This window comes from Hyaena hyaena, unplaced genomic scaffold (genome assembly GCF_003009895.1).
Source record: "Hyaena hyaena isolate Hyena2069 unplaced genomic scaffold, ASM300989v1 scaffold_66, whole genome shotgun sequence".
Taxonomy (NCBI): Eukaryota; Metazoa; Chordata; class Mammalia; order Carnivora; family Hyaenidae; genus Hyaena; species Hyaena hyaena.
In genome coordinates, this window is record NW_024080696.1 from 2819177 (window position 1) to 2843032 (window position 23856).

At 41.0% G+C, this 23856-nt stretch overlaps 1 protein-coding gene across 1 annotated transcript in view; it reads right to left on the reverse strand.

The window, feature by feature from the left end:
* The window catches only part of ANKRD6 (ankyrin repeat domain 6), a 199810-nt gene that overhangs the window by 44147 nt on the left and 131807 nt on the right, over positions 1–23856 (reverse strand). Inside the window, exon 2 of the mRNA XM_039232168.1 lies at positions 23515–23779. Coding sequence (XP_039088099.1) covers positions 23515–23634 — 120 coding nt within the window. The 5' untranslated portion in view covers positions 23635–23779. The remainder of the gene's footprint in view (positions 1–23514; positions 23780–23856) is intronic.

Below are 23856 nucleotides of genomic sequence, written 5' to 3' on the forward strand. Positions count from 1 at the left end.
GCCCCAGGGAGGGGGATCAGGGACCACTTGAGAACCACAACTGACAGAAGCCTGGAAAGACTCCTCTTCTGTAAGACTCCATGAGGCCACGACCCCGGTCACTCATTACTCTAGCCAGGATCCAGATGTTAGGTCCCAGCTCTTCTCTCACTTCTCTCGTACTTTAGTCATCTCGGATCCTCCTTAGTAAAGAGCAGGCCTTTCAGTCTGACAGTACCTGCTCCATGAATGACAAGCCCTGACCCTCCTCAGGGCAGCTGCCTAGTCTAACAGAGCAGGGCTGAAAAGTGAGAAGGCAATACATAGAATCATTATGTTGTATACCTGTAAGTGTATAATGTTATATGTCATTCTATCTCATTAAAAAAAAGTGAGAAGGAAGTGTGCTGTGCTTACCCATTAGTCCAATGATATGCTTATAACCAGAGTCACACAGGCACCTGGGGCAGAGCTCAAAGGAATAAGGAGGCAAGAAATTCTGAAGAGGTGAGGGGAGCGGGGAGAGTCAGGCAAGGATGAAGGAACCAGGAATCAGTAGCTCAAAGAACTAAAACAAACCATCTTAATTGAATATTGTTACAAGGTGGGCGGTTGCACAGATGTTAGCCACACACGGGGAAACTATTTGGGGGGAAGAATTTAGGTTAGATCAGTGTAATAACTTCAAAATGACAATACTTCCTTTCTTTAGGAGATCATGAGATTCATCAGGGTCAGGCAATCTTTACTGAAACAAATAATGTCCGTCTCTATTATCTGTAGCATAAGGAAAGAGGTAGGAGGCAAGAAAGATGCAATGCTGGTAAAATAAGAGTAACATAGTTTAGAAACAATATAACATTTGGGTCTTTGAGGGTCTTTGAGAGTTTAATTTGGGTGAGGATAGTTAGGCTAACAAAGGTTCTTTGATTTTGCAAGATCACAAATCTCATTTCTGGCAGAACTACATGTAGGTAGAGTCCTGGCCACCTGGCCCTTCATTTAGATTTAAATTGTAGAAAACCTCCACCAACTTTCTCAGGTGCCCCCAGGGTACTCATGTTATAGGCCATGTTCCCCAAATCTCAACTGCCTGGAGTGGTGTAGATTTGAGTCAAAAAATAAAGTGCTTGGGGCGCCTGGGTGGCTCAGTAGGTTAAGCGTCCGACTTCGGCTCACGTCATGATCTCACGGTTCGTGAGTTCACGCCCTGCATCAGGCTCTGTGCTGACAGCTCAGAGCCTGGAGCCTGTTTCAGATCCTGTATCTCCCTCTCTCTCTGACCCTCCCCTGCTCACACTGTCTCTCTCTGTCAGAAATAAATAAAACATTAAAAATTTTTTTTGAAAATAAATAAAGTGCTTCTCAGGCTTATGATTCAATGCAAACAAAGTTATGAAGACATTCAGAAGAAAACGGGCAAAGAAAAAGTGCCACAGATCAAAGGAGACTGAGACAATAAAACTTTTTATTTAAAAAAAGTTCACAGTTTAAAAAAATCTTCAGAGCTTTCTTTCCTTGGAAAAGTATTTGTCGGGGCGCCTGGGTGGCTCAGTCAGTTAAGCATCCCACTTCGGCTCAGGTCATGATCTCACAGTTCGTGGGTTTGAGCCCGACACTGGGCTCTGTGCTGACAGCTAGCTCAGAGCCTGGAGCCAGTTTCAGATTCTGTGTCTCCCTCTCTCTCTGACCCTCCCCTGCTCACACTGTCTGTCTGTCTCTCTCAGAAATAAGTAAAACATTAAAAAAAAAAAACCCTGAATGTGAGACCCTATAAAATTCCTAGAAGAGAGCACAGGCAATAATTTCTCTGACATTGGCCATAGCAACTTTTTTTAGTTGTGTCTTTAGTTTTTTAGTTTTTTTAGGTATGTCTCCTAAGGCAAAAAAATAAAAAGAAAAAAAGAAAAAATAAACTATTGGGACTACATCAAAATAAAAATTTTCTGCATAGCAAAGGAAACAACAAAACAAAAAGGTAACCTACTAAATGGGAGAAGATACTTGCAGATGACATATCCAACAAGAAGTTAGTATGCAAAATATATAAAGAACTTCTAAAACTCCACAGAAAAAAAATCCAATTAAAAAATGGGCAGAGGTCATAAACAGACATTTTTTCAAAGAAGAGATACAGATGGCCAGCAGACACATGAAAAGATGCTCAACAATACCAATCATTAGGGAAATGCAAATCAAAATTACAATGAGATATCACCTCACACCTGTCAGAATGGCTAAAATCAACAACACAAGAAATAACAAGTGTTGGCGAGGATGTGGAGAAAATGGAACACTGATGTACTGTTGGTGAGAATGCAAATTAGTGCAGCTACCATGAATAACAATATTAAGTTTCCTTTAAAAATTAAAGAAAGAATTGCCATATGATCCAGTAATTCCACTACTGAGTATTTACCCAAAGAATATGAAAACACTAATTCAAAAGGCAAATATGCACCCCTATGTTCACTGCAGCATTATTTACAATAGCCAAATTATACAAGCAGCTCAAGGGTCCATGGTAGAAGAGTGGATAAAGAAGATGTGGTGTACACACACACACACACACACACACACACACACACCCCACAGGAACATCACTCTGCCATAAAAAAAAAATTAAGTCTTGCCATCTGCATCAATATGGATGGATCTAGAGGATATAATGCTAAGTAAAATAAGTCAGAGAAAGACAAATATCATATGATTTCACTCATATGTATATTTAAGAAACAAAACAAATGAACAAAGAAAAAAAGGGACAAACCAAAAAGCAGACTCTTAATTATAGAGAACTAGTGGTTACCAGAGGGGAGGCAGGCATAGGAATGAGTGAAATAGGTGAAGGGAATTAAGAGTAACACTTACTGTAATGGGCACTGAATAATGTATAGAATTGTTGAATCACTATATTGTACACCTGAAACTAATATAACACTGAATGTTAATTATACTAGAATTAAAATAATAACAGTAATAAAATAAAAATTGAGTTGCTTTGTTGTTGTTGTTGTTGAGTTGTTGGAGTTCTTTACGCACTCTGGATATGAATCCCTAATCAGATACACGATTAGCAAACATTTTCTGCCATTCTGTGTGTTGCCTTTTCACTCTGTTAATAGTTTCACTTTCCCATCTCTCTAAAGTTAGGTGTGGCCACAGGACTTGCTCTGGCCAACGAAATGAATGTGTGATGTAAGGAAGGAGCATTTTGGAGCTAACGGGCACATCACCACCTTCTCTTCTTCGACAGCAGCACTGGAACCGACAGACACTATTCTCAAGGGCAGAGCCTCTGTCGGTCTGGTCCTGAGCGAGAGCCTTGATGAGCAGAGCCTGCTCTTCTACCCACCCCCACAGACCCGCAATGGACACACAGCCTGAGCAAGAGCTAAACCTTAATAAAACTGTTTTTTTAAGGCTCTGAGATGTTGGGTTTCCGCAGCCTTATGTAGCCTATCCTGGCCAATTTAAGGTAGCTATTATCATGCCCCATTCTACAGATGTTGGAAACCAAGGCACAGAGGGGCCTATAACTTGTCAAGAACATAGCTGCTAAGCACTACAATGATATTTGAACCCTGATTCTCTCAGTTCAAAGCCCTTGCTCTCGGTTACCAGTTTTCATGTAATGGATCATCAAAAGACCCCTCTGTGTGGAATTAGTTCTGGTGCTGGGAGGTGAGGAACCCCACTGTCTCCCAGAGCTTGTGAGTGCTGGGAATATACTAGCTGTTAGAAAAGAAGAAACTTGTATCAACACAGCTTTGCTTTTTTGATGCTTACATTGTCTTTGTCTTCTTTCCCGTTTGTTCTCTCTGAGTACTGGGGAGTTTCAGCCCGTCTGAGTTAGGCTAAGACAACCAAAAGCTGGCACTGTTTTTATGAAGGACCCTGAACCAGGGGTGAATGCAAATTTCATGAGGCCCGGAACACACAATGTTGGAGTCTTTCCTTAAGAAAAAGATGACAAAGTTACACATACAAAATTAGGTAGAGGGCATTGAATAGGGTCAATGCGAGTAAGGGCTCTAAAGCCTAAACCCCATCAACTTTCAGCCACCTCTGTCTTAAAAGTGAAGCTGTTGACCCTAGATCAGGTTGTGGCCAGCAAAGTGACAGAACTGCACAGGGAAAACCCAGTGTCCAGGGACAGAATGGAGGCTAGTCACACCTCTGCTTCACTCAGTCTTCTTTCAGGTCTACAGCTCTGAACATTCTGGAACTTTCTTTAACTAAAGGAGCTCCCTTTTTTCTCTGGCAGAGGTCTGAATTTTGAAGGTATTGCTGCATGGGTATCTAAGAATTGTCTTCTGTAGTCAAGGTAGTAGGTATAATTTATTTGGTGAACATTTTACTGAGTGCCAGGCTAAGTCCTGAGAATTCAACGATGACAGAAACAAGGTCACTGCCCCTGCCAGTTGACTGCTCACCAACATTTCCTATCAGCTTTTCCAACAACCGATCACAGCTCCTTCTCAACAAGCAGAACAGCCCAGACAAGGCACTAAGAGCAACGCTCCAATGCATGAAGGTCCGGGGCGGGGGGGCGGGCAGGGGGTTTACAATGTACACACAGGACATAAAATGCCAGATACACCACCAGAACTCAGAGTCAACCAATGCAAAGACCAGAAGGATGCAGGCCTAGCTGATGGGGCAGGGAAAGGCAGAGATGTTCCAGAACTGCACGGACCCAACTCTAAGATCCTGAGACTTCCAGGTCAGCCTTAGGCTTAGGTTGTAAACTGTGGCAATTAGGACAAGAATAGCTTTAATGTAGTCTTTCATTGTTCCCTCCCACCCCACCTCCCTTTGTAACTTTTAAAAATTAAAGCTTTTATTTTGAGATGAGTATGGATTTACATGCGGTGTTAAGAAATAATACAGAGTGCTCCCATGTGCCCTCCAAGTGTTAACAGCTACACCATTATTGTGCAATATCACAATCAGAATATACACTGACATCAATAGAGTCAAGACACACAACAACTCTGTCACCAAGGTCCCCTCCTGTTACTCCTTTACAAGTTCACTAGCTCCTCTCCTCTCTCCTGCCCTCAACCCCTAAACTCCTGTGAAACCATTCATCTGTTTTCAATTTCTTTCATTTTTTTCAATGTCATGTAAATGGAATAGTAGAGAGTGTACACTTGCATATATTGGTAATTTGTTCCTTTTTCCTACTAGATCATATCCTGTGGTATGAATGTATCATAATTTTTAAAACATTTTTAATGTTTATTTATTTTTGAGAGAGAAAGACAGAGTACGAGCAGGAAAGGGACAGAGAGAGAAGGAGAGACAGAATCAGAAGCAGGCTCCAGGCCCTGAGCTGTAAGCACAGAGCTTGACGTGGGGTTTGAACTCATGAACTGCGAGATCATGACCCAAGCTGAAGTCAGAGCCCTGACCAGCTGAACCACCTACGTGCCCTGAATATACCATAATTTTTAACCCTTCACCCACTGCAGAACATTTGGCCTGTTTCCAGTTTGGGGCTATCATGAACAAGGGTGCTATAACATCTGTGTATGTATCTTTGTGTAAACACAGCCTTCATTTCTCTTGGATAAATGCCCAAGAGTGCAACTGCTGGCTTATAGAGTAGTTGCATATTAAGAAAAAAAAAAAAAAACAACTTAAGTTTATTTATTTATTTTGAGAGAGAGAGAGAGAGAGAGAGAGAACGTGCCTGCGTACATGCAAGAGCACTTATGCGTGAGCAAGGGAGGGGGAGAGAGAGAATCCCAAGCAGGCTCCATACTGTTAGTGTGGTCAACGCAGGGCTCGGACCCACGAACTGTGAGATCATGACCTGAGCCAAAATCAACAATCAGACACTTAAGTGACTGAGCCACCCAGGGCCCCCAGTAGTTGCATATTTAGTTTTATAAGACAGGGCCAGAAGCGCCTAGGTGGCTTAGTCGGTTAAGCATCTGACTTTGGCTCAGGTCATGATCTCACAGTTTGTGAGTTCGAGCCCCGTGTCAGCTCTGTGCTGACAGCTCAGAGCCTGGAGCCTGCTTTGGGTTCTGTGTCTCCTTCTCTCTCTCTCACTCTCTCTCTTTTTCTCTCCCCCACTCAAACTCTGTGTCTCTGTCAAAAATAAACATTAAAAACATTTTTTAAAAAAGAAAAGAAACGGCCAAACTGTTTTCTAGAGTGGTTGTATCATTTTACATTTTCACCAGCCATGCATGAGAGATCCAGTGTCTCCACATCTTCGTCAGCATTTCGTGTTGTCACTATTTTTTTATTTTAGCCTTTCTGATAGATGCAGTGCTATGTCACTGTGGCTTTAATTTGCATTAGCTCCTACTTGCTAATATTTAACATCTTTTCATGTGCTTATTTTCCAGCTGTATATTCTCTTCAGTGAAATGTCTCTTTATATCTTTTGCACATTTTCTGATGGGAGTGTTCATTATTTTACTGTTGAACTGTAATAGTTTTTTATATATTCTAGATACAAGTCCTTTGTCAAATATATGGTTTGCAAATATTTTCTCCCAGACTGTTGGCTGCCTTTTGATCTTCTTAACAGAGCTGCCCACAGAGCAAAAGTTTTAAATTTTAATGAGATCCACTATCAAGTTTTCTTTTCATGTATCATGTTTTAGATATGAAGTCTAAGAACTCTTTGCCTGGCCCTGGATCCTAAAGATTTTCTCTTCTGATTTCTTTCTAAAAGTTTTATAATTTTATATTTAAGGTCATGACCCATTTGGGGTTAATTTCTGTATACTGTATTAGGTTCATTTTTTAAAATTATGGGCATCCAATTGCTCCAACATCATTTGTGGAGAGTTCCTCTACTGAAGTAGTTTTGTACTTTGTGAAAAATCAGTTGAACATATTTGTGTGGGTCTATTTCCGGGATCTCAATGGTGTTCTATTGATCTCTGTGTCCATCCTTTCACCAATATCACAGTCTCCTATTACTGTAGTTACATCGTGGGTCTTAGTGTCAAGTAGAGTAATTCCTTTCAATTTACTAGTTTTTAGCTATTCTAGGGTCTGCACCTCTCCACATACATTTAAATTTTTTTAATGTTTTTATTTATTTTTTGAGAGAGAGGAGAGAGAGTGCGAGTGGGGGAGGAGCAGAGAGAGAGGGGTGGGGCGGGAGACACAAAATCCAAAGCAGGTTCCAGGCTCTGAGCTGTCAGCACAGCCTGACACGGGGCTCAACTCACTAACTATGAGATCTTGACCGAGCCAAAGTTGGATGCTTAACTGACTGAGCCACTCAGGCACCCCTCTCCACATACATTTTACAATATGCCTGTCTGTGCAAAATATTTTGCTAGGATTTTAATAGAAACCACGTTCAACGTATAGATCAATTTGGAGAGAACCGTTATCTCCACTACATTAAGTCTTCTGTGAACAGGATGTGCATGTCTATTTTAGGCCTCCTTTGATTCCTTTCTTTAGTATTTTATAACTTTTCAGATCCTGTACATGTTTTATTAAATATAACCTAAGTATTTAATTCCCTTTAAAGTGACTATAAAGGGTATTATGTTTTTAATTTAAATTTCTACATGTTTGTCATTAGTATATAGCAATGTAATTGATTTTTGTGTGTTGATCTTCTATTCTGAAAGTTTGCTGAACTCTCTACTAGTTTTAGGAGTATTTTGTAGATTCCTTAGTATTTTCTTTCTTTTTTTTTTGAGAGAAAGAGAGAGCTCTTGTGAGTGAGGAAGAGGAAGAGGGAGAGGTGAGGAGAGGGGAGAGGGAGAGAGAGGAAGACAGAGAGAGAGAGAGAGAGAGAGAGAGAGAGAGAGAGAGAACCATTGGCTAGGGAGACCTCCAAGACTCTCTTGCTGTGCTGGTGGAGTGTCCACTGGCATAATCTCAGTGCAGAGCGATTCTGCTCTGGCTGTCACAATTTCAAGGGCACACGTGCCCTGACCCAGCAGTGCCAGTTAGAGAAATCTGTTCCGCAGATATAACCACACTGTATAATAAGACCTTAGGACAAGGTTGGTCACTGCAGCATAATTTATAAGAGAAGATTAACATAATCTAAATGTCCATCAAGAGGGAATAGGGTAAGCCAATTACAGTTCACAGAATAAAGCAAAGTGAAGAAGCATATGTACAGTATCCTACAATTTATATAAAAAGAGGGACATGTATAGAGATGCATTTATTTGCACATATATGCATGAAATATTATTAGGAAAAAAAGGCAAGAAACAGGTAACACAGGTTGTTGTCAGCGAGGGAAACACTGAGTGTTTGGAAGACAGCACGGGAGAAAGACTTGTCAACTTTTGTATCTTCTGTATCAGAACCAGGTGAATAAATTACTTATTTAAAAAATGAACAATTTTTATATCTTTTTAAGCAAATATATGGAGACTTTTGGAAGAATCATGCTATATGCAACACATTCTCTCTCTCTCTCTTTTTTTTTTTTTTTACTGTTTTATATATTTCTGAAAGAGAGAGGGAGAGAGACAGCTTGAGAAGGGGAAGGTCAGAGAGAGAGGAAGACACAGAATCTGAAGAAGGCTCCAGGCTCTGAGCTAGCTGTCAGCACAGAGCCCAACACAGGGCTCGAACCCACTAACCGTGAGATCATGACCTGAGCCAAAGTTGGACGCTCAACCGACTGAGCCACCCAGGCGCCCCGCAACACATTCTCAAGTGAACCTGATCACCTGAGCAGCATCCTTGTAAACATGCATTTCCCCCACTGCCCACCTCCTGGGGACTGGCAGCTTGCAGGGAAGGACTACAAACCCAAAGGCTGGCGGACACAAATTCAGATTCACACCATTTCAATAAGCCCTAATATTAAATACACACCCACAGAACCAAAAACAAAGCAAATGAATAACAACAAAATAGACCGTTGGTTTCCACTGCTTCCCTGTGCCCTGGAAAGTGGCTTCACAGACCCCTCCTGGTGAAGAGCAAGAAGTCCAGGCAGCAGCAGCAGGAGGAATGATGCATGCAGATTTCTTGCATTTTTTCCCTGATGTATTGCTATTCCTTGCTCTATTTCCTAAATCATAAATGTACATCATTTGTTTCCAGCCTTTTCTCTGGTGACTGCCAGAAAATATATACCAGCCCCACATGCTCTTCATTTCTGCAAAAACTAACAAGTGGCATGCTTGGGAAAGTGAACTTTACTACAATCAAACCCTTTGCAAAGGGTAGTGGTGAGGTTTCCTTTAAGGAATTAACTCCTGCCAATTGTGGAAGCTTAGCAAGCCCAAACTCCGCAGGGTAAGGTGGCAGAGTGCGGACCTCAGCAACAGTGGCTGTTTCACCTCAAATCCAAAGGTAATAGGGAGGCAGTATTCTCTCTTCCTCACAGGAATCTTTTTCACTTAAGGCCCTCAACTGACTGGATAAGACCCATCCACACCATAGACGATGATCTGCCTAACTGAGAGTCTGCTGATTTAAGTGTTAATCTCATCTATGAGACACCTTTACAGAAGCATCTAGTTTTAACGTTAAAATCTAGTTTTTTACAGAAACATCTAAATCTGAGCAAATATCTGGGTATCACAGCTTAGCCAAATTGAAACATAAAATTTACCATCACGCAAGATCACAGAAAGTTTTTCCTGTTTTCTGCTACAATTTTTATAGTCTGTAGTTCCTGCATTTAAGCCTATGATCCATTTTGAGTTAATATTTACATGTGGTACAATGCATTCACTTTCTTTTTGCATCCAATTGTTCCAGCATCATTTGTTGATAAGACTATTCTTGGGGTGCCTGGGTGGTTCAGTCGGTTAAGTGCCTGACTTCAGCTCAGGGCATGATCCCACTGTTCATGGGTTTGAGCCCCGCGCTGGGCTCTGTGCTGACAGCTTGGAGCTTGGAGCCTGGAGCTTGGAACCCGTTTTGGATTCCATGACTCCCTCTCTCTCTGCCCCTCTCCTGCTCATGTTGAGCCTCTCTCTGTCTCTCAAAAATAAATAAACATTAAAAAAAATAAAAATAAATAAAAAGACTGTTCTGTCCTGCTGACTTGCCTGGGTTTGTTTGTCAAAAACCAATAGACCACATGTGTGTAGATCTATTTGTGGATTCCCTATTCTAGTCTCTTGACCTTGTCTGTCTTGATTACTATAGTTGTACAGTGGACCTAGAAATCAAGTAGTGACAGCCCTCCAACTTTGTTCGTCAAAATTGCTTTAATTAGTCTAGGTCCTTCGAGTTGTCATATAAATTTTAGAATCAGCTTCTAAACCTCCACCAAGAAAGCCTATAATGGTCATTTTTAAAATGTTTTATCATTTATTTTTGAGAGTGAGAGAGACAGAGCACAAGTAGGGGAAGGGCAGAGAGACAGACAGAATATGAAGCAGGCTCCAGGCTCTGAGCTGTCAGAACAGAGCCTGACGTGGGGCTCCAACTCGTGAAGAGCGAGATCATGACCTGAACCGAAGTCGCCACTTAACCGAATGAGCCACCCAGGTGCCCTAGATGGGTCAGTTATTTAATGCTGGAAATTGTGCTTAACAATTGTCATCCTATTTATCCTTCACAGCAACCCCATAGGGTTGGGATTACCCTTATCTTTCAGATGAGGACACTGAACGGCTTTGTGTCCTCTGCTCAGTATTCCTGCCTGGTACTCAGACCACAACTCTCAGACCAGGAGGTGGACGCTGCGCTTTGTCACAATCTCCTCCCGACAGCTACCATATTTGACACTAAGCACGGTTCTAAATGCTTTGCATATGTTGATTTAGTTGCTTAAACAATCTAATGAGGTAGCTACTATTATTTAATACTTATTTCAGAGGTGACAATGAGGCAAATATGAAATAATCTCCCCAAAATAGCAGAGGTGGTCAATACGCTGGCATCTGAACCCAAGGCAGTCCGGTTCGCATATTCATGCTCTCACCCTCTACACTACATAGCCTGGGAGGGAATTTCGAAGTTGCTACAAAACTCTAGGAATGGTGTGCATGTGGCATGGGGAGAGGGTTGCGGGAGAGTTGGTGGTAGAAAAGCCCCTTTGGCCTAACCCCCTCTCACAACAGCCCCATTGTCTGTGTGCATTGAGGGGGAGGAGGAGCAGGAAGGGATGGGGCCCATGCTAGAAAGAGCAGGGATAATGTAGGCACTGGAAGAAGGGGCAGGCAGTGCCCCAAGTGTGGGACTCAGAACCACACAGGGCTAATTCCCTCCCAGGTCAGCTTCCTATGCTTAATTGGCATTGACCCAGTTACTTCACGGTCAGCAAGTCCCTTCCCTGACTAGTATGGTAGAGACCAGAGCACACAGCTGTTGGGAGCAACTCACTGAGACAGTATTTGCGGAGCACCAGGCCAGTGCTGTACAAGCACTCAAACACAACTTCAATCAACTTGGTTTTATGTTTGGCAAATTACTAAAGTAACACATGCTATTTTAATAAGTAGAATGATACAATGGGAAAACCTACAAAACAAAGCTAATCATCTTCAACAACAGGTACCAACATTAGCAGTCTTCTGTGTTCCATACGCTTCCCCTGCTCAAGCCAACACAAGCATGTTCCAATAGAGAAGTGGATTTGTTTTTCAACCAAAATACATCCTACTGCACCCATCACTTTCTACCTGCCTTCTTCATTTATCAATGGATATAAGTGGTCAATATAAGCTCTAACTCCCCAATTTCTTTGTTCATGCACACACACACACACACACAAATTGACACAATTTGAGATCTACATGAGATCTACATGACACTGTATACATTTGCAAATGATCTTCTGTTCTCTTTTTTTCCTTGCTTCCCACCCCTCCTTCCCTATCTCCATAATCACCCCCAAGTGGCCACCCCCAGAGTTTTCTGCCTGCTCATTGCAGTGAGCTCTGGGGGTGCACTCTCTGAACAAGCTCCTTGAGGTCATGATCTGTACTTCTTAATCATCTAAGTCCCTATGCTATTACTCAAGGGTAGTGGTAGGTATCAAATGTTCTGCTAAGCACTAATTTTATGAACAAAACCACATTTCTTCTTGCATCAAATAACCTTTGTCTGGTTACTTTGGGAGAGAATAAAAGCTGCGGTGAAACATCCCAAGGATCAGCCTCCTAAAAGCTCTGTGGATTCCAAGAAACTCTGCCTGTGGATTCCTAAAGACTTGCTACTTTTGCTACATGGTCGGTGCTTGGCATTAAGGAGCAGTGCCAAAGTTTATTCAGATGGCAAAATACCAACTAGTATTGAGATAACAAAATTAAGTTGTATGTAAAGATTTTTAACTAAAATGTGAGGTGACTATAGAGAGAATATGTTCATATAAAACCAAAGCTTTCTAGCAAAAAAAAAAACCCCAAAAACCCACTTTCTGTTTTAATGCCAAATATGTCAGGCAATATCTGTCTGTGGGCAACTAGAAAGGCATAGAGGAGAGAGAAAATGAGGAGGCAGAAGGGGCCATGATGGGTCACTGGGAGCATGTGAAGAGGCATGGCTTGGGCTTCTGCTTGAGGACTGAGCAAATGTGTGTATCCATTGGCAAAGAGACCGTGGGATTAGGATTCGGTCTCAGGAGGGGCAAAGGGACAGTGCTGGGTAGTCAGATCCGAAGTAGCTGTGAAGTACCCATGGATCACTCAGATAAAGATGCCCAGGAGGGTAGCCTGACAAGTGAATCAGGAGATGGAGCTGAACTGGTGACCGGCCAGAGCTGGTAAGGGGAGGCGGGTGTGCAGACTAAGAGCAGATGAGGGCCAAGAGCCTCAAGGAAAGCCAGCTCTGGCGGCAGAGAGCAAAAGGAGATAGAGGAGGCAGGAAGCAGAGCATCGGGGAGCCAGAGAAGCTTCATGGAGGGAAGGGCAGGCAACATGCCAATTCTAGCCTGTCCCCCCAAAAGAAACAGACCTTTTTCCCTGTCTTGTTAACTGGTGTAAAGCAGGAGCTCAATTAATATTTGCTGGATGGGTGAGACAACAGGTGAGCAGTGGCACAGAGGTGAGGGGGTCAGGAGAAAAACTACTGGGAGATCCCGAGCCTCCATCTCTCACAGCCCCAATATACTCCAGGGACATGTGTGACTTCACAGGATACCCACTGTCCGTGTCAGGTTACCTGTTCTAACTGAATATGTGTTGGTCAATACAACATGAAAAATAATTGGTCCAAATATGGAAATTATACAAATGGCTAATCAGAGTTCTTAGTGAGTCTCTTAAAACATGGAATTTAAGTTTCCACACCAATTCCCAGCTCCTAACCCCATTAACTCTGAGGACTCGTTCTGTGCACAACTCCGCTCCCACCTTATGGATAAGGTATCTTATCCATGTATATATATCCATATATATATATATAATATATATATATATTATATATATATAAAATGTCACAGGGTTCTGGGACTGAGCAACACGTATGTGAAAATAATTTGGAAAGTGTAAAGTGTGACACCCATGAGCAATACCATTATTGGGATGCCGCCTTATTAAAGTGCCTGTGCATGGGGTGCATGGGGCGCCTGGGTGGCTCAATCGTTTAACTATCCAACTCTTGGTTTTGGCTTAGTTCTCGAGCTCACAGTTCGTGAAACTAAACACTGTGTCAGGCTCTGAACTGTCAGTGCAGTGCTTGGGATTCCCTCTCTCCTCCCTCTCTGCCTCTTCCTCGCCTCTCCCCCACCCCCATTGCTCTCGCTCACTCTCTCTCTCTCTCTCTCTCTCAAAATAAAAAATAAACATTTAAAAAAATAATAAAGTACCTATGCATCTGAGGTCCCAGGCAGGAAAACATTTGCAGATTATATCTACCGTGTCCTTGATGCCAAGGAAGATATTCTAACAAGAAGCAGCTCACAGGAAGTTCACAATCCAAAATTATAAACCCACAGTTGAAACATGCTGGGTCAGAGCAAGGACTCTGGAGCCAAATGGCCAGGGTTTGAATCCCAGCCTTGACACCTTCTAAATGAAACTTTGGATGGGTTAGTTACCTAGCCTCTTCTTACCTCTGTTTCCTCATCAGTATGATGAGTTGAGGTTTAGAACACTACATCACTGAAAAGCTCTTGCAAGAATATCAGGCACCTCATAAACACTATCTTAAGTGCAAGCAGTTTACACTCAACATTATTCCCCTCATTCAATGTACATGGGACTTATTGTGTGAATACTGTGCTGGGCACTGCTGATTTTGTGCCCACTGAGATTTTATAACTGTGGCAACTCATGTTCTACATTTAGTCTTTATGGAAGCCCTTTAAGTTTGGGGAGGAACTGGGGTACCTGACTGGCTGTCAGTAGAGTATGTGACTCTTGATTTGGGGGTTGTAAGTTCGAGTCCCACATTGGGTATAGAGATTGCCTAAAAATAAAATCTTAAAAAAAAAGTTCAGAATGGAATTTGAAACTCATGAAGTGAAGAGATTTGCCTACATCATTGGCTCTTAGCCAGGGGACATTTAGCAATTTCTGGAAACATTTTTGGTTGTCACAACTAGGGAGAAGCTTCTAATGGGTAGAAGCCAGAGATGCTACCAAACATTCTACCATGCATAGGACCTACTCCTTCAACAAAGAACCATGTGACCCAAAATGTCAATAGTAAAGAAATCAAGAAACCCTGGCCACATTAACAAGTAGTTAATAAGCAGTGGAACCTGTACCAGGGTCTTTGGATTCCAAATCCATTGCTTTTCTTCTATGCAAAACACAAAGAAATGTGGGAGATAAACTCAGGCCCAGGTGAGAGTGATAGTCTGGTGGGGAGTCCTGGGTACTCACAGGTACAGAAATATCCAATTATTAGAGACACAGAGTGAAGGGGCAGCATTTCTTCAGTTGAAAAGAGACAGTGTTCCATTCAGGATACTTCTATGAGTGGAATCCTTGAGCCAGGTTCTGAATGAGCAGAACTTACAGGGGCAGAGTGGGTGCATAAGGCCTTTCAGGAAGTCTTGCAAGGAAGAATCTATAAACTGAGTTTCCCAATGGCAACACTGTGAGCTCAAAGACAATAAAATATTGCCCTCAAAGTTCTGAGGCAAAATAATTCTCAGCTTGAGTTTTATGCCAAATTGTCATTTAAGTGAGAGATTAGAATAAAGATATATTTTCAGACAAGCAGACTCTCAAAATATTTATCTTCCTGGTTTCTTTCTTCAGAAGTTACCAGTGACCATGCACCACCAAAGTAAGGGTGATATGGGTTCTGGCAAATGGGATCTAACACAGAGGAAAGGTGAATGGAATTCTCAGGATGACTCTGTTTAAGTATAACTAGAGAGAAACCCAAATCAAACTGGAATGGAAAGATGGATGACTGCAGAAGGGATATCAATCTCAAGGAAAAGAATAAAACTGATAAGTACATGATGGGATTCATCATGGAAAATTGTACTAAGAACTGTTTTACAGAATTTTTGGAGGACAGAGGGAACACTTAATTATAAGTTTGAATAAAACTAAACAAATAAAAACATGAAGGCAATTATCAAGTCCAGGAAAAACAGCAAGTTACATAAAAATGGAAATGTAATTAACTATAGCACAACTCTTGGCTCACCAATGAACAGCAATTACATAATTACAGTAATCACGAATCTGCTCAAAAACCGTGATATAACAAGATTGAGACAATAAGTCTCAATGGAAGCCTTGAGGAGCTTCCATGGCTCCCCATGGAAGAGCAATGAGCAATAGATTATGTCTAAAGTTGATCAATCTTGGGGTGCTTGGGTGACTCAGTTAATTGAGCATCCAACTTTTGATTTTAGCTCAGGTCATGTTTTCACAGACATGAGATCACGCCCTGTGTCAGGCTCTGTGCTGAGTGTGGAGCCTGCTTGGGATTCTCTCCCCCTCCCTCTGTTCCTTGCCTCCTCGTGCATGTGCGCGCACACATGCTCTCTCTCAAAATAAATAAATCAATATTTTTTATTTTTTTATTTTTTTAAATGTTTTATTTATTTCTAGGAGAGAGAGAGAGAGACAGCGCGAACAGGGAAGGGTCAGAGAGAGAGGGAGTCACAGACTGAAACAGGCTCCAGGATCTGAGCTGGCAGTCAGCACAGAGCCCGACACGGGGCTCGAACCCACGAATCGCGAGATCATGACCTAAGCGAAAGTCGGACACTTAACCGACTAAGCCACCCAGGCGCCCCTAAATCAACATTTTTTAAAAATAAAGTTGATCAATCTGTCCCATGCACTCACTCATTCTCAGGAAGACATAAGTGCTATCCTATTCAATACAGTAGCCAACAGCCACATATGGCATTTAAATTTTAATTAAAATTAAATTTGAGGGGCACCTGGGTGGCTTAGTCTCTCTCTCTCTCTCCAAGAAATAAATAAATAAAATAAAAATTAAATTTGAAATTAAACCACACTAGCCATATTCTAGGTACTCAATAGCCATGTGTTGCTAGCCTACATATAGACAGATATAGAACAGCACAAATACAGAACATTTCACTATCACAGAAAGTTCTGTTGGATGGTGCTGTACTAGGGGGGTACCACATCAAACTAAGGGAGTAAACCAAAAAGAAAAAGACACTGAGGTCCGAAGCCACATCAACATACATAAAAGTGGTAAGTGGGATCCCTAAGATAATAGTGAAGAGTGATATTCGTCAGAAGGCCCAAAGGGCCATGAGTCTACACTAAAATAGGGGAGTAGTCTCCAGAGAGCATCTCTTCAAAGAGACTCAGTAGAGAGTTAGCACACACATCTGAACACCTAGAGAGAAGATCAGGAACTGGGGAAGAGTTTGGAGATAATTTGTTATATGCACACACAAAACCAAGGAAACAAACATGGGACAATTATTAACATCAGAGTAAAGGAATTATTACCAAAAAAAAAGAAACATAATGACAGTACATACTACATGGCTCAGCTATAAATAAACTTGTTAAACTAATGTAAAGACCAAATGCTGATGTCACCTAAGTAATGACACAACTATAGAATGAAGGTAGAAGTTGTATATAAGAGCAGGAAAGAGGAAGAAAGTTAAATCTTAAATCATCAGTTTTCATATCGTTAAGTCAGCAGATAATGCCTAAAATGGAAAAATCAAGATCAATGTCAGGAGATCATTTACAAGAGTAAACTCTAAAAAAAAAAAAAAAAAAAACCGCCAAAAGACTTGCATGGAGTTGCCTATGGAGACTCAGAACTGGAAGACAAGCATAGTAAAAATATTTGACACTCTATGTGTAGATGTAACATAAAAATTAAAGTAATACCTAAACTATTTGGTTTTTTGTTTAGTTTTTATTCTAATTCTAGTTAGTTAAAATGTAGTGTTATATTATATTAGTTTCAGGTGTATGACATAGTGATTCAGCACTTCCGTACATCACCCAACAGGTACGCTCCTTAATCCCTATCACCTCTTTAACCCATTTCCCCACACTCCTCCCTCTAGTAACCATCAGTTTCTACTCTATAGTTAAGAGTCTATTTCTTGGTTTATCTCTCTCTCTTTTTAATTTTATTTGTTTGATTTGCTTCTTTAATTCCACATGAATGAAATCATAATGGTATTTCTCTTTCTCTGACTGACTTATTTCACTTAGCAGAATACTCTCTAGCTCCATCCATGTCGTCACAAATAGCAAGATTTCATTCGTTTTTAGGGCTGAATAATATTCTGTTGCAGAATATATAAAACACTTCTTTATCCATTCATCTATCAATGGATACCTGGGCTTCTTCCATATCTTAGCTATTGGAAATAATACCACTGTAAACATAGGGGTGAATGTTTCCCTTTTAATTAGTGTTTTTCTTTCTTTTTAATTTTAACTTCATTTTATTAAAAGACTTTTTAAAGTTTATTTATTTATTTTGAGAGAAAGTGCGTGGCAGCACAAGTGCAGCAGGAGTAGAGAGAAAGGGAGAATTCCAAGCAGGCTCTTTTGATGTAGTCCCAGTGGTTTATTCTTGCTTCTGTTTCCCTTGCCTGAGGAGACACATCTAGAAGGAAGTTGCTATGGTTGATGACAGAGAAGTTACTGCCTGCAGTCTCTTCTAGGACTTTTTATAGTTTCAGGTCTCACATTTAGGTCTTTAATCCATTTTGAATTTATTTTTGTGTATAGTATAAGAAAGTGGTACACTTTCATTCTTTTGCATGTAGCTGTCCAGTTTTCCCAACACCATTTGTTGAAGAGACTTTTTCCCATTGCATATTCTTCCCTCCTTTGTCAAAGATTAATTGAGCATATAATTGTGGGTTTATTTCTGGATTTCTATTCTGTTCCATTGGTCTATATGTCTATTTTTGTGCAAGTACCATACTGTTTTGATTACCACAGCTTTGTAATAAAATTTGAAGTCTGGATTTGTGATGTCTCTAGCTTTGCTTGTCTTTTTCAAGATTGCTATAGCTATTTGGGATCTTTTGTGGTTCCATACACATTTTATGTTTGTTCTAGTTCTGTGAAAAATGCTGTTGGTACTTTGATAAGGATTGCACTGAATGTGTACATTGCTTTTGGTAGTATGGACATTTTAACAACATTTTTTCTTCCAATCGATGAGTATGAATGTTTTTCCATTTCTTTGTGTAGCCTTCAAATTCTTTCATCAGTGTTTTATAGTTTTCAGAATATAGGTCTTTTACCTCTTTGGTTAAACTTATTCCTAGGTATCTTATTATTTTTGATGCAATTGTAAATGAGACTGTTTTCTTAATTTCTCTTTCTGCTGCTTCATTATTGGTATATAGAAATGAAACATGGGCACCTGAGTGGCTCAGTCAGTTAAGCAATGACTTTTGATTTTGGCGCAGGCCATGACAGTTTGTGAGACTGGGCCCTATGTTGGGCTCCATGCTGACAGCATGGAGCCTGGCTAGGATTCTCTCTATCTCTCTCTCTCTCTCTCTCTCTCTCTTTCAAAATAAATAAATAAGCTTTAAAAAAAAAAAAAAAAGAACGAAAGGAAACATATTTCTGTAGATAGATTTTGTATCCTGTGACCTTACTGAATTTGTTTATCAATTCGGGCAGGGTTTTGATGGACTCTTCCAGGTTTTCTATATAGAATATCATGTCATCTACAAATAGTGACAGTTTTACTTCTTCCTTACCAATCCAGAGGCCTTTTTTTTTTTTTCTTGTCTGACTGCTGTGGCTAGGACTTCCAGTACTATATGGAATAAAAGTGTTAAGAGTGGACATCCTGACCTTGTTCCTGGCCTTAGGGGAAAACTTCTTAGTTTTTCCCCATTAAGGATGATGTTCCACTGCGGGGTTTTTTATAAAGGGCCTTTATTATGTTGAAGTATGTTCCCTCTAAACCTACTTTGTTGAGGGTTTTTATCATGAATGGATGTTATACTTTGTCTAAACTCTTTTTAAATAAAAAATTAAAGTGATTAATCAAATTAACAGTGTATGCATATTCATTACAATTATGGAGATAAATGGCAGCAGAAAAACAGCTAAGAGATCTGAAAGTTTGTTCTTTTGGGGAGCAGAGTTGACGGGTGGGCAGGAGACAGCTCTTTCTGTTAAATGCCTTCTAACAGTATTTGAACTTATATTTTTAAACCTCCTATGTGCATGCATTACTTTGAAAAAGATAACCATTGAAAAGAAAATAATGTAAAAAATAAAAAAGATAGGCAACAACAAACATTGGCAAGGATACAGAAAAATTAGAACCCTTAAACACTGCAGTGGGAATGTAAAATAGTGCAACCACCCTGAAAAACAGCTTGGCAGTTCCTTAAAATGCTAAACCATAGATTTACCCTGTACTCCATCAATTCCACTCCTGGGTATTTACTCAAGAGAAATGAAAACATGTCCACACAAAAACTGTACACTAATATTTACAGCGCATTATTCATAAGAGTTTCGAGCTGGAAACAACCCAAAACATCCACCAACTGATGATGACTAGGTGAACAAAATGTGGCATATCCATACAATGAGATACCATTCCGCAATAAAAGAGAATGATGTACTGATGCAGGCTATAATGCAGATCAACTCTGAAAACATTAGGCCAAGTGAAAAAAAGACACAAAAGACTACATACTATATGATTCCATTTATGTGAAATGTCCAGAAAACAGATATTTAAAAAAATTTTTAAGCTTATTTATTTATTTTAAGAGAGACAGAGACAGCCTGAGTAGGGGAGAGGCAGAGAAATACCTCTCTCTGAGAGAATACCAAGCAGGATCCGCACTGTCAGTGTGCAACCTGATGTGGGGCTCAAACCCACAAAACCATGAGATCATGAACCGAGCCAAAACAGAGAGTCAGACACTTAACCCACTGAGCCCCAAAGGTGCTCCCAGAAAACAGATCCTTAGAGACAGAAAGTAGATTAATGGTTTCCAGGAGCTGGGGGTGGGAATGGGGAATGATAGCTAATGAGTATAAAGCTTCTTATTGGGATGATGCAAATGTTCTCAAATTAAAACATGGTGATCGTTCCACAACACTGCAAATACATTAAAAATCACTGAATTGTATACTTTAAATGGGTGAATTTTATGACATGTAGGTTATACCTCAATAAAGCTGCTTTTAAAACAGCAAATGATGAAGTCTGTTTTAAAAAGAAAACTTTGGGGCACCTGGGTGGCTCAGTCAGTTAAGCATTTGACTTCGGCTCAGGTCATGTTCTCACAGTTTACGAGTTCGAGCCCTGAATCCGGCCTGTGTTGACAGCTCACAGCCTGGAGTCTGCTTCGGATTCTTTGTCTCCCTCTCTCTCTGTTCCTCCCATACTCTCACTCTGTTTCTCTCTCTCTTTCTCTCTCTCTCTCTCTCTCACCACTCTCTGTCTCAAAACTAAATAAAGATTTTTTAAAAACTGAAAAAAGAAAAAGAAAACTTTCAGGGCACCTGGACAGCTCAGTTGGTTAAGTATCTGATTTTTTTTTTTAGAGTTTTAAAGTTTTTTTTAATGTTTTATTTATTTCTGAGAGAGAGAGAGAGAGAGAGAGAGAGAGAGACAGGCTCCAGGCTCTGAGCTAGCTGTCAGCACAGAGCCCAACACAGGGCTTGAACCTACAAACTGTGAGATCATGACATGAGCCGAAGTCGGACACTTAACTGACTGAGCCACCTAGGCACCCCAAGTATCTGATTCTTGATTTCGGCTGAGGTCATGATCTCACAGTTGTGAGATCAAGCCCTGTATTGGGTTTTGCGGTTGGGTGTAGAACCTGCTTAAGATTCTCTCTCCCTCTCCCTCCGCCCCTCCCCTGCTTGTGCACACATTCTGTCTCTCAAGAAAGAAAGAAAGAAAGAAAGCTCACTTTAGAAAGAAAAAGAAAACTTTCAGAATATGAGCTAATTGCTTATTAATTATTATTATAACAATCCTGAAAAGATGGTATCATTAAGTCATTTACGGTAAGGAAATTGAGGCTCTAAGAAGTCAAGCAAGTCACACAATTAGCAAACATAGCAGAGTGAAAATGTGTGAGCATGTGCCCTAACTACAGAGTTCATGCACCTTCTCCCCATGATGACTGCCCAGGCCCTAGAGAGCTGTGGGCAAATCACACCAAAGCCTGAGCTATGGTTCCTTTCACCCTCACTTCCATAAGAGCTTGTCACCATTTATGTGCGAAGCATTGTTAGGCCAATAGGTAACCTCTGCATAGCCCAATATTTTGTCTCCAGAGACAAGCACTGTGATACTGTGTTTATAATAAATATATATTTGGCTTTAGTGTCCGTTCCTGGCTCACAGCTTCCCAAATCCTTAGACTTTCCCAAGTGATAAGAACAGTGGGTAGGGGAGGGGAAGGGGGGTGATGGGCATGGAGGAGGGCAATTGTTGGGATGAGCACTGGGTGTTATATGTAAACCAACTTGACAATAAACTATTTAAGAAAAAAAACCAAGTGATAAGAACAACAGGAGCACCTTTTTTTACAGTAGTTGGTCTTTTGTCCTCATTCCTGAAATAGCATCAGAAAAAAAAAAAGTGAAACTTATATGTTCATCATAATAAGCCCCTTTCAACCACACCTGAATTTATGTTAAAGAGGTAACTTCTGGAAAGCCCCTAAGGATGGGGCTGGTTGCCAGGGTAACAAACTATAATTAGATGGTTAAACTTTCAGTTCATCCCATGACCTCCAGAGAGAGGGGTGAGGCTGGAGGTTGAATGTCAATAAGCAATCAGTAATGAAGCCTCCATAAAAATCCAAGAGAAGTCAGAAAACTTCTGGGCTGGTGAAGACATGGAGGTTCTGGGAGGGTGGTGCACTCAGTGCATGGAAGCTCTGTACTTCTTCCTCACACCTTGCCTTATGCATCTCTTCTATCTGGCTGGTCCTTAGTAACATTCTTTCACAATGAACTAGTAAGCTGGTAAGCAAAATGTCTTCCTGAATTCTAGGAGCTGCTTTGGCAAATTAGTAAAACCCAGGGGATGAGTGTGTATGGGAGCCTTTGATTTATAGCCAGTTGGTCAGAACCTGGACTTGGTGATTGGCATATGAAGTTGAAGTAGGGGGGACATGCAGTATTGTGGGACTGAACCCTTAACCTGTGAGACCTGATGCTATCACCAGGTAGATAGTGTTGGAATTGAGTTAACAATTGGTGATGCCAAAAAAAAGCACAAGCCGAATCATAAAATACAGAGACCACATGTGAGTAACTGAAATTATGTGCTGGCCAATCTGTGCCATAGGTGGTCAGACATTAGCATTTGAAAATTTAACTTTGCTTCTCTCTGCAGCTATCTGCAGTGGCCTGGGAGATGAGCTTTGGAGCCAGACTCTACAGGTACAAGTAGCAATTCTGCCACCCAGCAGCTGAAGGACGGACCCTGAGCAAGTATCTCTCTGTGCCTTAGTCTCCTCATCTCTACAGTGGGGATGAAAAAAGAACCTCTTCTAGAGGACTGTAAAGTCCTTAGAGCAATACTAAGTGCTCAATGAGTGTTTTCCACCAGCATTATTTCATCTATATATTTTAACTTGTCACTTAACTATGCAGCCTGACTTTCTCCAGTTTTGCTACAATACCGCCTTTAGCCAGTGTGTTTTCTCAACTACCATGGAATTATCTGTTGGTGAGGGGTGAGCAATGTCCTCCAAAGTTTATCACACATTTTCCTGACCCATATGAAATGAAAGCCCAAAGAGATAGCGGCTGTCAACTGGCCCAAGTCTGTTACTGTACAGATGGGAACAGTGAGGCTCTACACAGCTGATGAGCTGCCCGTCCCTGTACAATAATGTGATTATTGTACAAACATTTTTCCCAATAAGTTTTTGTGCCCCAACTTCTTCAGAGAGACGTTTTGTCCATTAAGCTAAAGAAGTTGGCGAGAAAAAGCCATACTATGATTTTAAAGACTGTCAAATGCTAATTACAAGTCACTCCACTTGAAAGATACCATTGAAAGCATTTTAATCCTCCTTCCTGCTTCCCAAACTGCCATCACTGGAAAAAAGAAAAAGCTAGTTCTATGAAAGCTTCGAACCAAACACAACAGTTGTACAGACAATGGTTATTAAGAGGTAGGCTTTTTCCCAGGGAATGGCTAAAGTGTTGGGTTTTTTTCTCTTGTTACCTTGGTAACTGCTACCTTGGCGCCCTTGTTGATGAGCTGAACCACATTCTCTGCTTGGCCTTTGTACGCAGCTATGAGAAGGCGTTCAGAAAGTGCAGCGACCGCATCCTGCTGGCTCATGAATTAGGAGAGAAAGAGGTTTTCAGGAAAGCAGTAGACAAGTTCCTTCAGCTCCACACGATGCCACTGGTCCGGGCAGGCACCCACGGGTAAAGATGCTCCCGGTCATCAGAAGGTGCCTTTATTACTATGCCATCTTCGGGACCTAGGGATTACAAACAAAGTTGCCATCAGCACCGCTCAGCACACAGAGCAGGCCACATACTTCCTCTCTCTGATTTT